Below are 22,454 nucleotides of genomic sequence, written 5' to 3' on the forward strand. Positions count from 1 at the left end.
GTTGTTATGGATAAAAAATAAATAAAAAAAATAAATAAAAACAAAAAATGAAAAAAAAATGAATTTGTTTCAATAAAAGTTGTTATGGATAAATAAATAAATGAAAAAAATAAATGAAAAAAAAAATGAATTTTTTTCAATAAAAGTTGTTATGGATAAAAAAAAATAAAAAATAAATAAATTAATAAATAAACATTTTCTCACTTTTATTCAATTTTAAAATGAGGGGGATGGGTAAGCAGGTAACATTGATCCATGCATATGCAGGTCTCAAATACCTGGAGGAGACCTGCTGCACATCTGCGCATGCATGGGATATTTAAAGGGTGACTCCACTTTTGCGGGGGGGGGGGGGGGGGAATAGCCAATAAAGAAAAATAATAGCAAAAAAAAAAATAGCAAATTATAGAAAATAACAATTGTGACACAAATCATATTGTAATTGAATGTTTGATAAAAATAACCTTTGCTTTTAAATCTGCAGCCGCTGTAATTTTCTGTAATGCTACCTGGAGGTGTTCTGTACACAGAATGTATACTGACCACACCCCAGAAACATCATTTCCTGCTTGTGTGATTGGCTCACTGATTTCCCCAGAAGTCTGCACTAAGATACAAGTCAGATTTCTGGCATCCCCTGCAACACAAATGTCATTTTTGGTGAGATACTCCCAATAGGAACACATCTAAAGGGATCCAGGCCCAGCAGATCTCCTCATTAGTGCTCTGCAGGTGCACAGCTGATTGATAATTATGAACCCACTTCTATTAGACCCACTTAGAACAAAGGAACAAATAGGGATTTCTGGAGAATAACAAAAGGGAGGAATCTGCAACAAAGGTTTTTGTATTGTACAGAGATCACCCAGAGGGGGATGTTTTTCTTCTTAACAAAAGTGGAGTTAGGCTTTAAAGTAGAACTAAAATTTAGGGGGTGGATTTGTGCTAGGAGGGGACATTTTTCTTGGGGGGGGGATTTGTGCTAGGAGGGGACATTTTTCTTTGGGGGGATTTGTGCTAGGAGGGGGAATGTTTGTTGGGAAGGGGGGGGGGGTGTGCTAGGAGGGGAAATTTAGGGGGTGGATTTGTGCTAGGAGGGGAAATTTTTCTTAAAGGGGGATTTGTGCTAGGAGGGGAAACTTTTCTTGGGGGTGGATTTCTGCTAGGAGGGGGACATTTTTCTTGGGGGGGGGGGGGGGGATTTGTGCTAGGAGGGGAAATGTTTGTTGGGGAGGGGAGGGTTTGTGCCAGGAGGGGAAATTTTTCTTGGGAGGGGGGGGGGGGATTTGTGCTAGGAGGGGAAACTTTTCTTGGGGGGGATATTTATGCTAGGAGGGGACATTTTTCTTGGGGGGGGGGGATTTGTGCTAGGAGGGGACATTTTTCTGCGTGGGATTTGTGCTAGGAGGGGACATTTTTCTTGGGGGGGGGGGGATTTGTGCTAGGAGGGGACATTTTTCTTGGGGGGGGGGGGATTTGTGCTAGGAGGGGACATTTTTCTTGGGGGGGGGGGGGGGTTGTGCTAGGAGGGGAAATGTTTTTTGGGGAGGGTTTGTGCTAGGAGGGGAAATTTAGGGGGTGGATTTGTGCTAGGAGGCTAGAAGGGGAAAGTTTTGTTTTGGAGGGGGGAGAGGAGGGGAAATTTAGAGGGAAATTTGTGCTAGGAGGGAGGATTTGGAGTGTAAGGGGGGGGGGGTTGAGTACTCAGAGGTGAAATTTGATTGAGGGGTAGAATATTTTTTCTAGAAGGGCTGACATTTTTTGGGGAGGGGCGTTTTTGTTGGGGGATGGGAGGCAATGATTTGTGTCGGGAGGGGGGATTTCAGCGGGGGGGGGGGGTGTATTTGTACTTTTGAGATTTATGCGTAGGGAGTAAGCATGCGTATTTTTGCTTTTTAGGTGGGGGGTTGGCTGACACTTATTTAGGTAGGGACTGATTTACTGAAGGACCAATGTGGAATCTGCTTAGGAACTATTCTCCCCCGGAACGTTTTGTGCAGTTTTTGTTTCTTATTTAGGTAGGGGCTGATTTACTGAAGGAACAATGTAAAATCTGCTTAGGAACTATTCTCCTCCGGAATGTTTTGTGCAGTTTTTGTTTCTTATTTAGGTAGGGACTGATTTACTGAAGGACCAATGTAAAATCTGCTTAGGAACTATTCTCCTCCGGAATGTTTTGTGCAGTTTGTGTTTCTCATCTAAGTAGGGACTGATTTACTGAGGGACCAATGTGGAATCTGCTTAGGAACCATTCTCCTCCGGAACGTTTTGTGCAGTTTTTGTTTCTTATTTAGGTAGGGACTGATTTACTGAGGGACCAATGTGGAATCTGCTTAGGAACTATTTTTCACCGGAACGTTTTGTGCCATTTTTGTTTCTTATTTAGGTAGGGACTGATTTACTGAAGGACCAAAGTGGAAGCAGAGAAGAAGAAGAAGAGCTGATAGCTGGTAAGTGTGGTGTCACCCCACACAGGGGAAGATTATTTACCCTCCTAGGGGGTTATATTGACTGGGGGGAGGAGGCTTGCTGTGCACCTGCAAACTGCACCCCTAAACCATTGTAACCAAATGACATCATTCTCAGAAGCTGGGAGAGGGAGTAAAGAGAACCTGTCACTATTCAGCCTTCCCTGTATAGCAGGTTTGAATTTTGGTCCACCAGAAATGTTTTTTTGGGGAAGGGGGGGTGGATTAGCAGGTTGCACTGATCTCTAAAAGTAGATCTTCACACATTACTCAGCAGTGCCCATGTGCTGCGAGATTCCGCTCTTGTCGGACAATGCACTGCGCTTTGCCATGTATTTTTGGGACTGGGACCTAAATCATCCCTGCAATGTCCCGGATACCAGAACCAGCAGCATTTGTGTACAGCTGTGGAACCCCCCCCAAGCATGTGTAGATTTTCTGCAGATCTCTGGCAGGTCCCCGATACCTGGAGGAGACCAGCTGCAAATCGATATTTAGTCCCCTTTCACACTGGTACGACTTGTCCTTGCAAAGTCACATGACGAGTCGTACCCCATGATTTCCAATGAGTACCATTCATATCTGTGCGACTTCAGCCTGGGTTCATATTACTGTGCATTATGGGTGGCACAGTGGTGTAGTGGTTAGCACTTTCACCTAGCAGCAAGAGGGTCGCTGGTTCGAATCCCAACCACGACACCACCTGCCTGGAGTTTGCATGTTCTCCCTGTGCCTGCATAGGTTTCCTCCGGGTACTCCGGTTTCCTCCCAACCTCCAAAGACATGCTGGTAGTTTAATTGGATCCTGTATAAAAAAAAAAAATGGCCCTACTGTGTATGTGAGTTAGGGACCTTATGGCTCGTTTCCACTGAGCTTTCTGGTTTGGTTCGGTTCGGTACGGTACGCTATTTATGCCATTTCCATTGTGAATGGTACCCTAATTCCGTACTGTACCACTTTTTTGGGACCCTTTCGTTGGGGTACCAAGCACATTAGTATCGTACCAACAGGGTGGAGCTGCACTCTGCAGAACTTTGATTGGTTGACAGAGAATCGTCTATCACAGCTTTCCTGCTACACCAGCCCTATCATGAAAGGGTACTATTGGCAGTGGAAACACAAGGTGTACCATTCCGAACCGTACCGTACCACTCAGTGGAAACGAGGCATTTGATTGTAAGCTCCTTGAGGGCAGGGACTGATGTGAATGTGGAATGTATATGTAAAGCGCTGCGTAAATTGACAGCGCTATATAAGTACCTGAAATAAAATTAAAAAAATAATAATTCCATGCGATGTCTGCACAATGCACAGTTGTATGGCTGAATTTTGGATTTGCACATTGGAATTGGATTGCATGGGTTTGCTTCTCTTTTCATAAACTGTTAATTAAAACTTTTTTTTTTTTTTTGCTTTGTCCATTAATATTTTTAGTTTTTTTACAACTTTAAAGCGGAGTTCCACCCTGTAATTTTTTTTTTTTTTTTTTAAATACCCCCGGGACAGTCAGGGCTAGTGCATTCCACAATGGCTAGCCTCTGATCTGTCCCGGGTTGCACTTACCTGTTAGGACAAATACTTACCTTGCAAACGTCTTGTCCAGCGCTGCCATCTCAGATGTGGGCAGCTTGAAGCCAGCGAGATCCCCTTCGGCGTCCTCTTCCGCCTTCTTCGGTCCCACGATGCCCTGCACCGGCCCCGCTGTCACTACCGGGTCGCGCGCGTCATCCCTCCACAGCTTCTGGGAATGCCCAGAAGCTGTTTAGAAGGGGATGACGCGCGCGCCCTGGAACTGACGTCGGGGCCGGTGCAGGCGCAATGATTCCTGGGAGCGATGACGTTCAGCTCCCAGGAATCATTGCAGAGCCAGGAAGTGACGACGGGCCGCGGCTGAGGAAGGAGGAAGAAGGAAGTAAGGTAAGTATATTTTCTTCGCTACGAGGTAAGTAAAAAAAAAAAAAATATGCGATTATCCATTTCTTTTTCAGGTGACCCGGAGCGAGAAGATGGAGGTAAGTATTAGAATAGGGTGGAACTCCACTTTAACATTACATGTTTTCCCATTATAAAAAAGCGTAACAATAAAAAAAAAAAAATATATATATATATATATATATATATATAAATTATTTTACAAATTAATGTATGTATGTGTGTGTGTGTGTGTGTATATATATATATATATATATATATATATATATATATATATTTATTTACAGTGTGTAAGAATAGAATTTGGAAGAGGTATCAGTAATTGCTATCAGCGAGTACAAAAAAAAAAAGACACTAATATAGCTTAATGGTATTTTTTTTTTTTTTCTTTATACATTACATTATTTTTCATTACATTTTTTTAGATTTTATTGAAGCAAAGAGCATTACCTCTTATTTTATTGCCATCTTGTTTGATAACCTAATGTTCATGGGTTGTAAATCTTTAAAAAAAATTGTGATTCTCATTTTATCCAGAACTGTGCAGCTCTAATGTTAGGTATTTATTTACTCGGTGTAACCTCATCCCACACAGAATACAAAAAAAATTGGGCTAACTTTACTGTTTTTTTTATTTTTTTTTATTAAAAAAGTATATTTTTTTTTTCCAGAAAAAATTGCGTTTGTAAGATCGCTGCGCAAATACAGTGTGAAATAAAATATTGCAGCGATGACTAATTTATTCTTTAGGGTCTCTGCTAAAAAAAAAAAAAAAAAAAAAAAATATATGATGTTTGGGGTTTCTATGTAATTTTCTAGCAAAAAAAATACTAATTTAAACTTTTAAGCAAAAAGTTCCAGGAAAGACCTGGTCAGCAAGTGGTTAAAGTTATAGGTAACAGGTTCTCTTTAAGTGATTTATTTTTTTACTTTAGCGCAGTTGCAGTGTTGCTCTTGATGACATTGGTCAGTCTTTGATTTTACTTGTTGCTTGATGTTTAATTTACGTTTAATTTTCTCCAGTAGAACTGAATCAGAATCATGGCGGAGTCTGGGCACAGCCAACCCAGTATGTATGTTCCTGGGCGCAGCAGGAGGCGCCGTTGGATGGACCAGGGTCCCTCTGGTAACCTGAACCTGTCTGAACCTCTGCGTGAAAGGGACCCCGTGCTACGTGACCGCGATCAGGACAAATGGGTGAGCACAGGGGGTTAAGCTTCTGTTAAAACCTTATGGCGTCCCAGGTGGAGCTCCAAATATTTAAAAATATACGTGAAGTGCAGCAGCACATAACAACCAATCCGATTATATCAGGTTAGATATGACAGATCCATGAAATATGGTTGGTGGACATGAGCTTCATTGCTCTTTACTGTAGATACAATATATTTTGGTAAAAGTATTGGGACGCCTGCCTTTACACGCACATGAACTTTAATGGCATCCCAGTCTTAGTCAGTAGGGTTCAATATTGAGTTGGCCACCCTTTGCAGCTATAACAGCTTCAACCCCTCTGGGAAGGCCGTCCACAAGGTTTAGGAGTGTGTCTATGGGAATGTTTGACCATTCTTCCAGAAGCGCATTTGTGAGGACCTTCATACTTACTTTTCACATCGCTGACGTGAAGTCACATGCCGCCCGCTGCTGTCCTTCTCCGATCTAAGGACTACAGTGGGAGAGGCTGAGATTTCCTTCTTACGTCAGCCGATGTGAAAAAAGGGTCTGGCAGGAATTGGGATCACTAACTTTACTGCCACATGGAATAGTGTCAGGAGGGGAGTAGGGTTTTTTATCAGCTTACACACTGGAAGTAACAGGAGAGAGGGAGAGCAGCGGGATGACGGAGGCATGTAAACTGATAACGGCATCATGGGTCAGCAGCCATGATTACCATGGTCAGCACACCAAGGGGGACACAGGAACCAGCAGGATCATCTGTCAGTGTATCTGTTTGCTCATATCTCATACGAGGAAGCCGATACATGCTGACAGGAAGAATGAATGAACTACCACAGCGCTGTGGTAGTTCATTGAAAACTACAAGCCCACAGCTGCAAAGGCTGCCGGACTTTGTAGTTTTCCATTCACAGAGCGCTGTGAATGAGTGACACGGCCGGTTGGGGCCTGCACAGCCACGTTTTTTAAAAAAAATTTAGCAGATGGGGAAGAACCCCCGCTAGCTGGCATATTGGGGATCGGGGAGGTGCGGGGGCCAGTGCATTCATAACATGTTATACCCCAAATATGGGTGTAACATGTTATCAAAAGGGTACTTATTCTTTAACCACCTGACCTCTGGAAGATTTACTCCCCTTCCTGACCAGGCCATTTTTTGCAATACAGCACTGCATTACTTTAACTGACAATTGCGTGGTTGTGCAACGCTGTACCCAAATAAAACTTAAGAGCTTTCTTTTAGTGGTATTTGATCACCTTTTTTAATGTTTGTGCTAGAAACCAAAAAAAGCCAACAGTTTTGGAAAAAAAAAAAATATATTTTTTTTTACTTTCTGCTATAAAACGTATCCAATAAAATTTAAAAAAAAAATCAAATTTCTTCATAAAATTTGGCCAATATGTATTCTACTGCATATTTTCACAATAAGTGTATATTGATTGGTTTGCGTAAAAGGTATAGCGTCTACAAACTATGTTATATATTTATGGAATTTTTTATTTATTTATTTTGCTACTAGTAATGGTGGCGATCAGAAGCTTCTAGCGGGACTGTGATATTACAGCAGACAGTCGGGACACTAACTGACACTTTTTTGGGGATCAGTGACAGTAATCCAGTAATCAATGCTAAAAATATACACTGTTACTGTATTAAAGCGGAGTTCCGGCCTCAAAATCGAAAAAAATCTATTTTGGGCCATCCGCTTGAGGGTCACCTGAAAAAGAAATGGATGCTCACGATTTTTTTTTTTTTGTTCACTTACCTTGTTATAGAAGAAAATATACTCGCCTTCCTTCCACTTCCTCCCTCGGGGGCCGTGGCCCGCGCCGTCTTTTCCAGCTTGCGATGACTCCTGGGAGCTGAACGTCATCGCTCCCAGGAGTCAATGCGCCTGCACCGGCCCCGCTCGTCCCTTCCGGTGCAGGCGCGGCATCCCTGCACAGCTTCTGGGCATGCAGGGAATGACACGGCATTCTGGGACTTAGACATCACCGAAAAGGACGCGCTGGCTTTAGCTGCCCACACCCGAGATGGCAGCGCTGGAGAAGAAATTTTCAATGTAAGTATTTCTTCTAAAAGGTAAGTGCGATCCAGGACAGTACAGAGGCTAGCCATTGTGGAATGCACTAGCCCTGACTGTCCCGGGGGTATTTTTATCTAAAATTCACCCCCAAGGCTTTAATGACACTGGCTGGAAAGGGGTTAACATCAGGGGTGATCAAAGGGTTAACTGTGTGCCTAGCTAGTGTTTTATTACTGTGGGGGAGGTGCTTTTACTAGTGGAAGGCAGAGATACGTGTCCCTGCTTTACAGGAACACAGGATGAATGCCTTCCCTACTGACAGAATGGTGATCTCCCTTGTTTAAATAGTTAAATCGCCATTCTACCTCTGTACAGAAGGATCAGGGGGTGCTGGTGGATATCGGGTCTGCTGGACCCGCTGTGTAGAATTATGCCAGAAGCGAGCCACTGGCGGCGCGCACTCGCGCCCAATATACCCGGAAGTGCAGGATTGTGTGTGTGTATATATGTATGTATGTATGTGTGTGTGTGTGTGTGTGTGTGTGTGTGTGTGTATATATATATATATATATATATATATATATATATATACATATACACACACACACACGTTAACCTGCGCACAACGGCCATCCTATAGCAGTAAAACTGCTATGGGGCGGTCAGCAAGTGGTTAAAGAAGAACTCTATCAGACAGGCACATTAGGAAGAACTAAAAACAGTAAAGAGAACCTGTAGTCCATTTTAAACTAAAGCATTCCCAGAAGGCAGACACCTCGAGATACCTGACTTCGTTGGTTTTGGTAAGCTCTGCCAACTGCTATTCCTCTGTCCAAATAAGAGAACCTCTGAGGCATTCTGATTGGACATCGGAATGAAATTGGGCGGGGCTCAGCGATAGTCAAAGAAAGTCAAGCCCTAAAGAAACAAAATCAGAGAGCGGCACAGAAGACGACCTCTGAGGCCGCCATAGTTGTTCTGTTAAATCCATCCAATTAAGTTTTTGTAATTGTCTTTTATTTTTTGTTACACTGCCGCTGTACCAGTAGGTTGTGTCTAATTATTTTTTTATGCTATATTGACTGTTCTTTAGAATGCTCAGGATGGAAATGAAGAGAGTTCTGGCTACACCATACAGAAGACTCCCATCATCTTGGCCAAACCATCAGCTGACCGTGTAAGTTACTTTGTCCTCCTTGTGCTGTATTCTGTACTAGACTTCTCCACAGCTAAATGTAGGCTGTTTCTTTTAATGTTACAAAATGCCTTCAAATATTAACAGGAAATGTAGCGTATTAACAATAATGAAGTCCACACACCTTATAATTTGATTGTACAGTAACTTTACAACCACCTTGGAGAAAGATCTGGGAGTCTTGGCAGAGGATAGACTAAGCAACAGCATGCAATGTCCAGCGGCAGCTGCCAAAGCCATCAGAATATTAGCATGCATAAAGAAAGGGATGTATTCCAGAGATAAGACTATAATCCTTCCACTTTATAAAACTCTGGTCTGACCACATCTGGAGTATTCTGTCCAGTTCTGGTCGCCGGTCCTCAGGAGGGATGTGTTGGAGCTGGAGAGAGTTCAGAGAAGGGCAACTAAACTAATTAGGGGATTGGAGGACCTTAATTATGAAGAGCGTCTGCAATCGCTTGATTTATTCTCCCTGGAGAAGAGACGCCTGAGAGGGGACATGATAGCAATTTATAAATATCTCAATGGTGATCTCAGCATAGAAGAAAAGCTATTCAGTCGAAGGGATTGCATGAGGACTCGGGGGCATACAATGCGATTAGAGGAGAAGCGTTTTAACCTTAGGCAACGTGGGGGGTTCTTTACTGTTAGGGCTACAAGATTTTGGAATTCTCTACCACAAGAGGTGGTTTCTGCGGGTAGTATGGTGTCTTTCAAAAGACTCTTAGACGTACATCTCAAGGATCAGAACATTCAGGGGTATGAGAGATGATTACGGCCACACACACCAACAAAGGTTGAACTGGATGGACTATTGTCTTTTATTCAACCTCAACTACTATGTAACTATGTAACCTTTACATCTACCCACAACTATGTTGTGCCCAAACAATGCATTTAGTATATGTTGGGCAATTAGAAAGGCCTTCACACAGCACAGTTGTTGATCAATCAAAAGGAGGATTGTACAATCAAATTGAAATGTGTATGGCCAGTCACTATGACGGGGCTCTGAAAGTGTGCTCAGGTCACAGCGCCTGCAAACAATGACTTCAGCTATAAGAGACTTGATCCTTTAAGTATGTTGTATTATGTAATGATAGCTATGTTTAATTTTCTCCTTCTTATTATAACAATAGTTTACATTACCTTTCTTTTATACCCGAGAGTTTTGCTATTTATTTATTTTTTTGCTAGCCAAAGCCGCCCTCTGCTCCAACTCCAGCTGCACCTGAAAAACCGATTGTCCTTATGAAGGCCAGAGAGGAGGGTAAAGCAGCCCCAACAGCGGAGGGCGCCACTCTGCCACCATCTGCTTCTACAGCAAAGCTGGAGAAGGAAGGACAGCGCCCCACACAGCCGGTGTACCAGATTCAGAACCGAGGCATGGGCGCCGCAGCGAATGCGGGTGGAAATGTTGACCGTAAGTACCGTTAAAAAAGACCCAGTCACATAATTAAAAGCTCTGAACAAAGCTTGTACCTATAAAGAAGAAACAGGATATTTCTCTGCCTGCCTGCACTACTGGACCCTAGAGGTGCACCGAATGGAAATTTTGATACTAAAACCAAAAAATCAGGATGCAATTGATCGAAACAAAAAAAAAGTGTGTGTGTGTATATATATATATATATATATATATATATATATATATATATATATATATATATATATATAATGTGTGCAGCTCTTGCTGGTTTCAACTGCTGACCTCCACATCAGTGCAGCACAAAGTAAAGATGTGGAGGTCCCCTGGAGGAAGTAGTGACTGTTGCAGGAGGCGAATAAACTCAATACTCCCAAGTGTCAGTGTCCCAGCAAACTTGTGGGACGATTTCTCAGCACTAGGACAATGTTCAGAGACACGGGCAGGAGGAAGGGTAAGTAATCTGCTTCTTCTTTACACTTGGTAGATTTTTAAAAAAAAGTTTTACTTTTATATGACAGTCTCTTTAAGATAATAAAAATAAACAGCAATTTTGGCAAGAGACCTAAGCGCTGGAGGACTCCTCTTTATCGTGGTTCCACAAAGTGCCTTGTGGTCACATATAGACTATTATTGATCCCTGTCTCTTATTTCACATGGCCGCTCAGTTTATTTCGTCCACTGCAGCACTTTTTTTTTTTTTTTTTACGAACACGGATGACACTTGTGTCATCCGGTCCGTATATCCGCATATCATCCCATCCGTTTTTGCGGATGATATACGGACATAATGCATGTCAATGCGATTGTGGATGTCAGCGGGTGACATCGCTGACATCTGATTTTGCGTCCTTTCCATTTTTTAAACGGAAGAAAAAATAGGGTTCTGTTCCGTTCCAAAAAACGGAACAGAGCTGAAAGGACGCAAATCGGATGTCAGCGGATGGTCATCCACTGACATCCGCAATCGCATTGACATGCATTATGTCCGTATATCACCCGCACAAAAATGGGATGATATACGGACATATGGAACGCCCATGTGAAAGAGGCCTAATGGTGGACTTATTCTTTTGGTTTATTTATTTATTTTGTTTTTACCTTTCAGCTGTGGTTGGCCAGGCAAAACTGATGCCTCCTCAGAAGATGAAGCACAGCATCAAGCTGGTGGATGAATACATGAACTGGTGTGACAGTGCCATTGAGGTAGGCACATGCCTTTTTAATCAGCTGTGACCCAAATGCAAAACAACTAAGGTTTGTAATTCTCTAAAACCGCCTTTCTCCACCTTTTTAACACAGAGGAACCCTTGAAATAACTTTCCAGTCTCTGGGGAACCCTTGTAAAAACACAGGGCTCTGTGCTGGGATTGGATACAGTTGATCATCAGGTCTCAGACATAAATCATTGGTCAGGACCTGCTGACAAAATACTGTTGTGTCCAACCGCAGCCGGGGACAGCAGGGGGCCACAAGCACCCCTAACCAGGGAAGCAGGCTCACAACGTTTATTTACGTTGACAAGCCTGCAGCTGCCTGCTTGGTCACAGTAAATCTACTGTGAGCGGGCAGCAAGTGGTTAAACAAGTCTTCTTCTCTTCATCTCCATTACATGGGTTGGGGAGATTATTAGTTTACAGAAGGAAGATAACATTGTTAGTGCTTTCAGTTTATCTCACAGGAAAGGACAAGGACATGGCGTTTCTGAACAGATCAACAGGTATTTTCTGTCTTTGTTGAAAATGTTAGCTGGAAAAAAAGTGCAGCACAAAAACAAAACTGTATCAAAACCTAAAATATCTATTTTGGGGGGGCTCACACTTTCAGGCCTCATGCACACTGGAAGTGATCAAAACGCAGTAGCGTTTTTCAGCATTTTTTAGCTTTTTTTCAGCTGTAGCATTTTTTAGCTTTTTTTTTCAGCTGTAGCTTTTTTTTTTTTTTTTTTATACTCCCACAAAAGCTTATGGGTCACTCAAAAACATTGATAAACACTGAATAGTAGCATTTTTGGTGTTTTTCAGCATTTGTAAGCCTTTATCAGAGTTAGAGCAATTTTACAGCTGAAAAACGCCTCTTAACCTCTAGCCGACCGCCCACCGTAGTACTACGTGATTTCGTGTACGAGGTCTTGGCCCGCCGCCGGAGCCACGCTCCCGCTGTGATTGGACACAGCGGGAGGCTGGCCACGTTGGGAGCGGCAGCGATTGCCGCCGTCCTCCTGCGATCGTTGAAGAAACTGACAGAAGACCCGCCTGCTTATGTAACCAAAGAGTCTTCTGTCAGACAGGCAGGGAGAGATCAGGAGTTTCAGCTAAGCTACAACCCCGATCTGTCTGTGCCTGTCACAGAACCCCCCCCCCACAGTTAGGCATACATTAACCCCTTTGATCACCCCCAGTGTTAACCCCTTTCCTGCCAGTGTCATTTAAACAGTAACCGTTAATATTATTTAGCACTGATTACTGTAGTAATGTCACTGGTCCCCAAAAGGTGTAAAAAATGTCAGTTAGGGGCCCGATCTGTCCGCTGCAATGTCACAGTCCCGTTAAAAATCGCTGATCGCCGCCATTACTAATAAAAACAAAAAAAATAAAAATCTATCCCGTAGTTTGTAAACATTATAACTTTGCACAAACCAATTAAAATACACTTTATGGTATTTTGTTTACCAAAAATATGTAGCAGAATACAAATTGGCCTAAACTGATAAAAAAAATCGATTTTTAAAAAAAAAAATTTTTATTGGGAATATTTTATAGCTGAAAGTAAAAAAATATGGTGTTTTTTTTTTTTTTTTCAAAATTGTTGCTCTTTTTTTTTTTTTGTTTATAGCGCAAAATCTTAAAACCGCAGAGGTGATCAAATACCACCAAAAGAAAGCTTGATTTGTGGGAAAAAAGGACATCAATTGTATTTGGGTACCACGTCGCACAACCGCTCAATCTGTCGTTAAAGTAACGCAGTGCAGAATCGCAAAAAATGGCCGGCCATTAAGGGGGTAAACCCTTCCAGAGCTGAAGTGGTTAAAACCCACTAGTTCTGGGTTTTTTTTTTTTTTACAGCCAGAAAATGCTCCCTGCCAGAAACTGCTGATAACAGCCTATGTGTGCATGGACACATAGGATAATATGCTGGGGAGTTTACTGGCTGTTAAAAAAAAAAAAAGTCTGATTCCAAAAACTGCTGCTGTGAAAACATCCAGTGGTCATGAGGCCTTAAACCTAAGGAACGTGCAGTAACCTAGAGCAGCCATGGATAGGTCTGCACAGAGTTTTGAAAACACAATATAGAGAGAAAATTAGATTGTCTTTGGTAGAACAACTGTGACGTCCTCACCCAGTCTAGGACAGTTCTACTGCTTTCTGCAGTATTATTGACTCTTTCTTGTTGTTTTCAGTATTTGCTGGACCAGACAGATGTCCTTGTGGTGGGAGTTCTCGGATTTCAGGGTACAGGGAAGTCCACAATTATGTCCCTTCTTTCTGCCAACTCCCCAGATGACGATCAGAGGTAAGAAATGAAGTGACCCTGTGAGGTTCTAAGAACAAGCAAAAAGAATAGGTATTGTGATAACCACTCCAGGAGCATTTTATTTCCTACCCTTTACACCAGTGGTCCTCAACTCCGGTTCTCAGGGCCCACTAACAGGCCAGATTTTAAGTATTACCTTGGGGAGATGCAGACTAGAGTACTGCAATCACTGAGCAGCAAATGAGATCACCTGGGATGTATTTCAGTTATCTTGCAAACCTGGCTTGTTAGTGGGCCCTGTAGGCCAGGGTTGAGGACCACTGCTTTACACCACTAAAAGACTCAACGTTAAAGTAATGGATGGATGGAACCACAGTGCGTGGCAGGGGACAGAGACCTCTAATAGTCCAGAAGTGTTGAATGCTGACACAGGGTTTATTTACTAAAGGAAAATCCTCTCTGCACTATGATTGCACTGCAAGTGCACTTGGAAGTGCAGTCGCTGTAGATCTCAGGGGGACATGCAAGGAATATAAAAACAGCATTTTTGCTTGCACATGATTGGATGATAGAAATCGGCAGAGCTTTCCCTCATTTCAAATCTTCACCTCAGATCTACAGCGACTGCACTTTCAAGTGTACTTGTAGGGCACAGTGGATTTGCCTTTAGTAAATCACCCCCCCCCCCCCCCCCAGGCCGCTGGGGTTTGTCTTTTGAGGGCACAAGAAGTGATGGGAAATCTCTCCAATAGAAACACAGTTAAAAATATAAATAGTTTCAGTTTAGTGAGGAAGGTTTGACTGTTGTTGCTGTCCCTGAATTTCTGCCCTAGTGATGTCTGCATTCCACATTTCTTGTACAGACATCAGAAGGTCAGTATGTACAGTGCCTTGAAAAAGTATTCACACCCCTTGAAATTAACCACATTTTGTTACAACCAAAAACGTAAATTTATTTTTTGGGATTTTATGTGACTAGAGAGGGACATTTTTGCCCATTCTTCTTCGTAAAATAGCTCAAGCTCTGTCAGATTGGATGGAGAGCGTCTGTGAACAGCAATTTTCAAGTCACAGATTCTCAATTGGATTTAGGTCTGGACTTTTACTGGGCCATTCTAACACATGAATATGTTTTGATCTAAACCATTCCATTGTAGCTCTGGCTGTATGTTTAGGGTTGTTCTCCTGCTGGAAGGTGAACCTCCACCCCAGTCTCAAGTCTTTTGCAGACTCTAATGCTGGATACACACTATACAACTTTCTGAAGATTTTTTCCTTTAGATTAAGCAAAACCATATAATATGAGGTCAGACCCAAACACTTTCAATTAGTATGCAATCAGACAGGCCCTTGCACTACATAGTTGAAGGTAAATCTAAAGGAAATCTACCAACAAAAGTTGTATAGTGTGTATTCAGCTTAACAGGTTGTTCCATGATCATTTCTTTATCAGTGGGCAAAGAACAAAATCAGCAGGGGATCAAATACTTTTTCCCCTCACTTTATACAGTATATGGTCGGAAAGCGGTTAAGCATACACTTGTGTGAGGGCCATGATTGGTCTGCACAGGGTGCACAGGTGTTTAATGCATTCCAATGCAGGCAGTCCCATTCATGTCAGTTGGGACCCAGTGGCTGCACGGACACCGCTTCTGCTCCCAATTTGACATCCGTGGCGTGCCTACACGGATGTCCAATTGGGAGCAGTGCCTGTGTTCATGCAATTGCTGCATCCCAATTGACATGAATGGGACTACCTGCACGAAATTGTGTAATTTGGAAGATATCTGCCTAACGCTAAGGTCAGTAAGATGCAGCAGACAGCAGGGCAGGGGTCTTAAGTGCAAGCACCCTTTTTACACAAGATGAGTCCAAAAGGCATGCATCTTGTGTATATATCTCCTAGTGCAATATTGAAGACCAATAAAGACCCCACTTTGCTGTAATTGCCTTGGAATAAGGTAAAAGCAAGATGCCTTGTGTATTTTTTGTCTTGCAGATCATACGTTTTTAGAATGCAGAGTCAAGAGGTGAGAGAGAGAGCCGGGAACCAGACAAGTGGCATTGACTTCTTTATCAGCCAGGAGAGGATAATCTACCTGGACACACAGGTAGGGGAGGACTGCAGTGTGCATGAATGAGTAAATGTCCCCCCCCCCCCCCATACGTGAATAATTTATGTAACAGAATAAAAATTTCTAGATCTAAAAATTGTATCGGCGCGTGTGCGTGCGCGCCTTTCAAGGCCAACTTCCATAGCTAATCAATACCTATTGATTTGGCAGAAAGAAAAGATCCAATCATATCGTGATTGGATAGCTGCAGGTGTCCTATTACCACTATTCTAATCCAGCTTGAGAACCAAATTTTCCTGTCTGTGAGAATGTGCCATATAAGTGTATATACAAATTTATTGCAGATCTTGATGGCTGTGGGCACAGATAAAACCACCCTGAGTCCTGGTTCACACTATAGCGATGTCAGACATTACATTCTGAGCGCACTTCTCTGAAAATCACATGCAATATCTGTGCGATGCAAATTTAGCCATACAGATTGTATGGCTGAATTTGCATCAGATTCGGACACAACACGCACAGGACCCTTTTTTGGGTCCGCAGCAGAATCGGATCGCATGGTGGGTCACACCAATGCGAGCAGATTCATGTCCGAACGGCCAGTTTGCACTGCGATATGCAAACTGATCTGGGGGTGTCGTTAAGTTTGCATTGACACCCCCAGCGATTCGCATATGGCAGTGTGAACTGCCTGTGATTTGAATGCGATGCAGTAGCTTGCAGTGGATTCGCAGGATTCCCGCATCGCATATGTGTGAACCGGCACTTAAACGAATAATTTCTAATCCCCAATCACTTAATGTTCTGCAGTCTGTCTTGTGTTTATTAGGGAATACTAGAGCAGGTTGCGTCCATCTGTAACCTATTTAAATGTCTTCTTCCTTTAGCAATTTTTGAAAATATTAGTACCACTGACCTAGATATAGTTAGAACATATTGTCAGCCATACTAATTTTTTTTCTTTTATTTTTAGCCCATTCTGAGCCCAGCAATATTGGATCATTTGATAAATAATGACCGCAAGCTACCTCCGGAATACAACCTTCCGCACACCTATGTAGAGATGCAGGTAATATGTAAACGGTTACTTCATAAGTCAGTCCACTTTCCTCTGCACCGCTAATGTATTCCAGCCAACCGTGCAGTTTATTCTGGTTTAAAGAAGCCTAAAGCCACGCTGTGATAAAATAATAAATCCTCCCACTTTCACCACTACTAAATAAATTGCTTGATTTCCGAAGAAATGATCTGATGCAGAGTAAAACTCCACAGTGCAGGTCCAGCTATAGCCTGCGGTCCCTTCTGTCGCTCTCCAGCTCTGGAATGTGGGTGGGCACTCCTACATCATCCAGTATAATGCAGGACCAGTGTCCACATCCTCAAGATAGGACGAGGCTACTGGTCCTGCATTTTTCTTGGTAACGTTGGAAAGAAGAGACGGCAACAAGACTGGTAAGAAGAATGGCTTCAGGAGACAATTGGCTGCAAGCAGAATCAGTGGGAATGAAGCATGTTGATCTTTGTTAGATCGTACCCTAGCAAAATAGGCAATAGATTCTTCATCTGCTAAAAAGGACTAGTTATTTCATCACTACCTGGAGTTAGGCTTTAAAATGTTTCTGAAGTCGGCATTCAAAAAAATGACCAACTGCCGGTCCTACCCACCCCCATCCATAAACACTTACCTGGCACCTTCACCAGTTCAGTGCTGTTTCCAGCTCTAGCGCTGCTCCCCCCATTTCCGGCTTTCATAGGATAAAATGAGGGTAGTGGAGCCATAAGGCTCCTGCTGCTGTCAGTCAAACTCCTCTGAGGAGAGAGCGTGGAAGTGGCTTACTAGTGCTGCGTGTGTCTAAAGACGTACACAGCCCGACTCGGGAGCATGCAAGCACAGGTGCCTCCGTAGCACCCGGCTAGCTAAGGAGGCATCCAGAGGAGGAGAGAACAGTGCCGGCAGGGGACTTTCAGAAAAGCAGCTAAGGAACTTTTCCCTGCAATATTGCTACACAGAGAAGGTAAATATAACCTCTTTTTTTTTTTTTTCTTTACATATTTCTGCAAAATAAAAAAAATATCCTTTAGTATCACTTGAAGAAATGTTTTTTGGATCTTAACTGGAAGGGAAAGAAATAGTTTCTGCCACCATCCCGAGAGTATAGTTTGTCGATTTGTGGTGCCTCAGGTCAGGTATGGGATTTTAAGGGCAGGAGTAAAACGAGTAAACAGTAGTAGTACAATTTGTATAAAATTTATTCGCATGTATAATTATATACAGAGATTTGAGTGAATTAATGGGTAAAGTCCCATTGTGATAGTGAAGAGAAAAGAGTAGTAGGTGTGGTTACACGTGAAAATAGTGACTTAGACAAGAAAGGTAGATGGTCCTGCTCTGCTGTTCCTCATATCAAAGAATGGGAAGATGGTTGCAGAGAGGGGCCTGATCGGTATTCCAACATGTTTCGGCCTAATAGCGGCCTTTATCAAGGATGTTACCGATTCTAGGAATAAGTACAATGAATTGTCAGAAATAGTAGCATATATTTGCTCAAGTTTAAGTTATATATAGAGAATAGTAGATAAACATACATATTTTTTGTCCACTTTCTGGAGTATTGCTTTCCCAGACTTTTTCCAGGAGCTGCAGGAACAATGCTGTATTGGGTGAGAAAAGTGCGGTATAGTTGTAGTTGGAGCCACAAGTGAAACAACCTGAAGAGTTGTTGGTGAAAAGTAGTATAAAAATATAATAATAATAATTACTTCTTGGGCCACGTGTTTTCTGGTCCAATGTAGTTCAATGTGGCTATAGTGTATAACTTTCCACATTGATGGAGATCATCTGTGGTGTTTGCACATTGATGGGAGTCATCTGAGGTGCAAGGTATATAAGAAAGATGCATAGTAAAGTAAAGGATGGTTTGAGGTAAAATTAAATAAACATCCTTGAATGCAGTACTGAAGGTTTGAAAAGTAAGGACTTGATGGAGAGATGTTGGTACATCTTTTCAAGTCCATGCTTACGTTTTGTAGAAGGTATTGGTATGGTGTTGCAGCATGTTGCCTCCAGGTCCTGTCCTCCTGCGATCCGGGAGAGACTGAGGATCTGGAGGTGTTCCCCGGCCTTTTAAAGGCTGTCGCACATGCGCAGTGATGCGCTGTGTGACGCCTATGGGCGGTGTCCGTGGTCTGACGTGAGATGCGTCTGCACGCGGCAGATGCGGCATCCCTTGTAGCCGTGCGGACGTGCCTCTGCGGCCGCCGACACGGAGGAAAGCCAAAAAATCCCAAGGGGGATAGTGGAGGGTGCAGGACCGACCGATTGGCTTAAAAATGCCCCGATCCAAAAGGGAAATCGGGGCTTTCCGTGCCGGGAGTTCCTGGAGTGCAGGAAATAAGCAAAAAAAGTGGATGAACAGTGTCATGGCAGTATATGTACAGACGTGTAAATACCAATTAAGTACATATGAAGAGGATTAATTGAATAAACAAGATATAATATATATTGATATATATAGAGTTGCAGCAATAATAGTCATGAAGAGAGAGGGGATGTGGGACGGTCTGGATAGGGTCCGAGTAGGGAGGGTATTCTATGGTCAGGTATCCCAGTATCATGTTTTCAGCATGTATTGGGGAGTAGGATGGCCAGAAAATGGCCAATAGTAGGTTGGTCTAAATGGAGGTGGATTTCCTTGGTATGAATTTAGTCTTTTTTGCCTGAAGAGAAACCTGGGAGAAATGGACGATAACTTTGGGCTTCATTTAGCCCTGGTGGGATGGTGGCCTTGAGAAGAGTAATCCAGCGCATTTCTAGTTGTAATAACGTTTTGTTCCAGTCCCCCCCACGTAGTGGGATGTGGATCCTGTCCAGGGCTATGAAGTTAGTTTTGGGCATTTTGTAGTTGTGCTTGTCCCTTACGTGTCTGCCTAAAGGCACATAGAAATTGCCAATGTGCATAGTTTGGAGGTGTTGGTTGACCCTCTTCCCAAATTCCTGTCGGGTCTTTCCTATGTAGAAGGACCCGCATTCGCAAGTCATCATGTATATTATTCCTTTGGTTTTGCAGTTGCAAAAGTGCTTGGGTTGAAATGGTTCTCCATTCGGTAAGATAGTATTGGTTATTTGGCGGATGACAGGGCATTGAGCGCAGTCTCCGCATGGAAAGGTGCCTTTGTTTTTGCATGGGTCTCTTTTTGATCCTTCCTGGAATTCACTACGTACCAGTTGTTGTTGGAGGGAACCTGCTTTCCTAAAGGTAATAGGTGGGTGGTGTGGTAAGAACTTTGAGGTGCTGGGTTCTTCCATAAGGATAGGCCAATTCTTAGTAAAGATGTTTCTAATTTCCTGGTGTTCGTTGGTGAATCTGATGATAATGCGAGTATCAATTCCAGTTTTGTTGGATTGCTTGTTTTTGAAGAGAAGCATTTCTCTAATACAAGGGCTACAAGGGATGCCGCATCTGCCGCGTGCAGACGCATCTCACGTCAGACCACGGACACCGCCCATAGGCGTCACACAGCGCATCACTGCGCATGTGCGACAGCCTTTAAAAGGCCGGGGAACACCTCCAGATCCTCAGTCTCTCCCGGATCGCAGGAGGACAGGACCTGGAGGCAACATGCTGCAACACCATACCAATACCTTCTACAAAACGTAAGCATGGACTTGAAAAGATGTACCAACATCTCTCCATCAAGTCCTTACTTTTCAAACCTTCAGTACTGCATTCAAGGATGTTTATTTAATTTTACCTCAAACCATCCTTTACTTTACTATGCATCTTTCTTATATACCTTGCACCTCAGATGACTCCCATCAATGTGCAAACACCACAGATGATCTCCATCAATGTGGAAAGTTATACACTATAGCCACATTGAACTACATTGGACCAGAAAACACGTGGCCCAAGAAGTAATTATTATTATTATATTTTTATACTACTTTTCACCAACAACTCTTCAGGTTGTTTCACTTGTGGCTCCAACTACAACTATACCGCACTTTTCTCACCCAATACAGCATTGTTCCTGCAGCTCCTGGAAAAAGTCTGGGAAAGCAATACTCCAGAAAGTGGACAAAAAATATGTATGTTTATCTACTATTCTCTATATATAACTTAAACTTGAGCAAATATATGCTACTATTTCTGACAATTCATTGTACTTATTCCTAGAATCGGTAACATCCTTGATAAAGGCCGCTATTAGGCCGAAACATGTTGGAATACCGATCAGGCCCCTCTCTGCAACCATCTTCCCATTCTTTGATATGAGGAACAGCAGAGCAGGACCATCTACCTTTCTTGTCTAAGTCACTATTTTCACGTGTAACCACACCTACTACTCTTTTCTCTTCACTATCACAATGGGACTTTACCCATTAATTCACTCAAATCTCTGTATATAATTATACATGCGAATAAATTTTATACAAATTGTACTACTACTGTTTACTCGTTTTACTCCTGCCCTTAAAATCCCATACCTGACCTGAGGCACCACAAATCGACATCCTTTAGTATCACATTAAGGTTGCCAGCCAGAGTAGCTTTCATTATTTTCCCATGATCCCTTTGTGGCTAGTGATTTTTGAGGGTCTTTAGGAAATGCAAACTCTTGTCTGTCTTTTATTATCGGGTAGCTTTCCAGAGAGCCTCAGTAAATCAGTGGCGTATATAATTTATTTCTGAATGATCTGAGGAATGTGCGATTTAGAGCCGGTTCACATACAGGCGACCCGACTTGCCGGGGCGACCTGTGAAGTTGCGGTGCACAGCGGGCACCGCGACCTCGGAGCGACATGCATGGACTTCATATCATTGAAGTCAATGCAGATCGCTCCAGGTCGCCCCAAAGTAGCTCAGGACCCTCTTTCTAAGTCGGAGCGACTTGTGTCGCTCCTATTAGAAAGGGTCCTGTGCTAATCTATGGCAGGCGACTTGTCAGGCGACCAAGTTGCCTGACAGGTACCCTTCCCCACTTCCGGGAACGGTGCCACGGCGAATTGAGGACCCCTCCTCCTACCCTCCACTGCCGAGCCAATCAGAATGCGCAGCGCACCTTGCGCATGCGCAGTAGGTACCCGCCCATGAAGCCGCAAGACTTCACTGCCGTGTTCCCTGACCGGCAATGTCGGCGGGAGCACCCATTACCTGATTGAAACCTCGGCTGCGGTGCCGACATCACTGGACTCCAGGACAGGTAAGTGTCCTAATATTAAAAGTCAGCAGCTACAGTATGTGTAGCTGCTCACTTTTAATTTATGGAGGGGGGACGGAACTCTGCTTTAAATGTGGAAATTTAGTTCAACGCCTTAAAAAAAAAACGTTAAAGCCACAGCCAACAGGGTTTTGACTATTGGGATTTGCAGAGCAGGAAAGTCTGCAGTACAGAACAAAGCATTGGATTTGAAATAAAATGTATGTGCAGGTAATCTGTGCTTCTGTTAAAGTCGACAATAGATGGTACGATTTTCTGTCGTGCAGGAATGAAGATTGCTTGACTCCCCCATCAACACTGACTTAATCTCTCCCGCAGAGCTATTGTGATCTCCTGGTGGAGGGGGGGGGGGGGGGTTGGAGGGCTGTCCATTCTGGGAGAATACACAGTTATTATTGCTACAGCCACTGGCAATAATCGCATGAAAAATCTGACATGCTGGTTGTACCCAA

General features: G+C 43.0%; 1 protein-coding gene across 2 annotated transcripts in view; it reads left to right on the forward strand.

Annotated features, from left to right (window-relative positions):
- SMG9 (SMG9 nonsense mediated mRNA decay factor) overlaps window positions 1-22,454 on the forward strand; it is a 91,005-nt gene that overhangs the window by 57,452 nt on the left and 11,099 nt on the right. The window contains exons 1-8 of one of the 2 annotated variants that reach the window (XM_082273541.1): window positions 2,574-2,634; window positions 5,425-5,598; window positions 8,707-8,781; window positions 10,000-10,225; window positions 11,337-11,434; window positions 13,629-13,741; window positions 15,702-15,813; window positions 16,754-16,849. In XM_082273541.1, the coding sequence (XP_082129667.1) occupies window positions 5,443-5,598; window positions 8,707-8,781; window positions 10,000-10,225; window positions 11,337-11,434; window positions 13,629-13,741; window positions 15,702-15,813; window positions 16,754-16,849 (876 nt within the window). In that variant the 5' untranslated portion in view covers window positions 2,574-2,634; window positions 5,425-5,442. Of the gene's footprint in view, window positions 1-2,573; window positions 2,635-5,424; window positions 5,599-8,706; window positions 8,782-9,999; window positions 10,226-11,336; window positions 11,435-13,628; window positions 13,742-15,701; window positions 15,814-16,753; window positions 16,850-22,454 lie in introns of those variants that run through there. The other variant, XM_082273542.1, reaches the window with a different exon arrangement.

The sequence above is a fragment of the Pelophylax lessonae genome (assembly GCF_965119305.1).
Source record: "Pelophylax lessonae genome assembly, chromosome: 12".
NCBI classification, from domain to species: domain Eukaryota; kingdom Metazoa; phylum Chordata; class Amphibia; order Anura; family Ranidae; genus Pelophylax; species Pelophylax lessonae.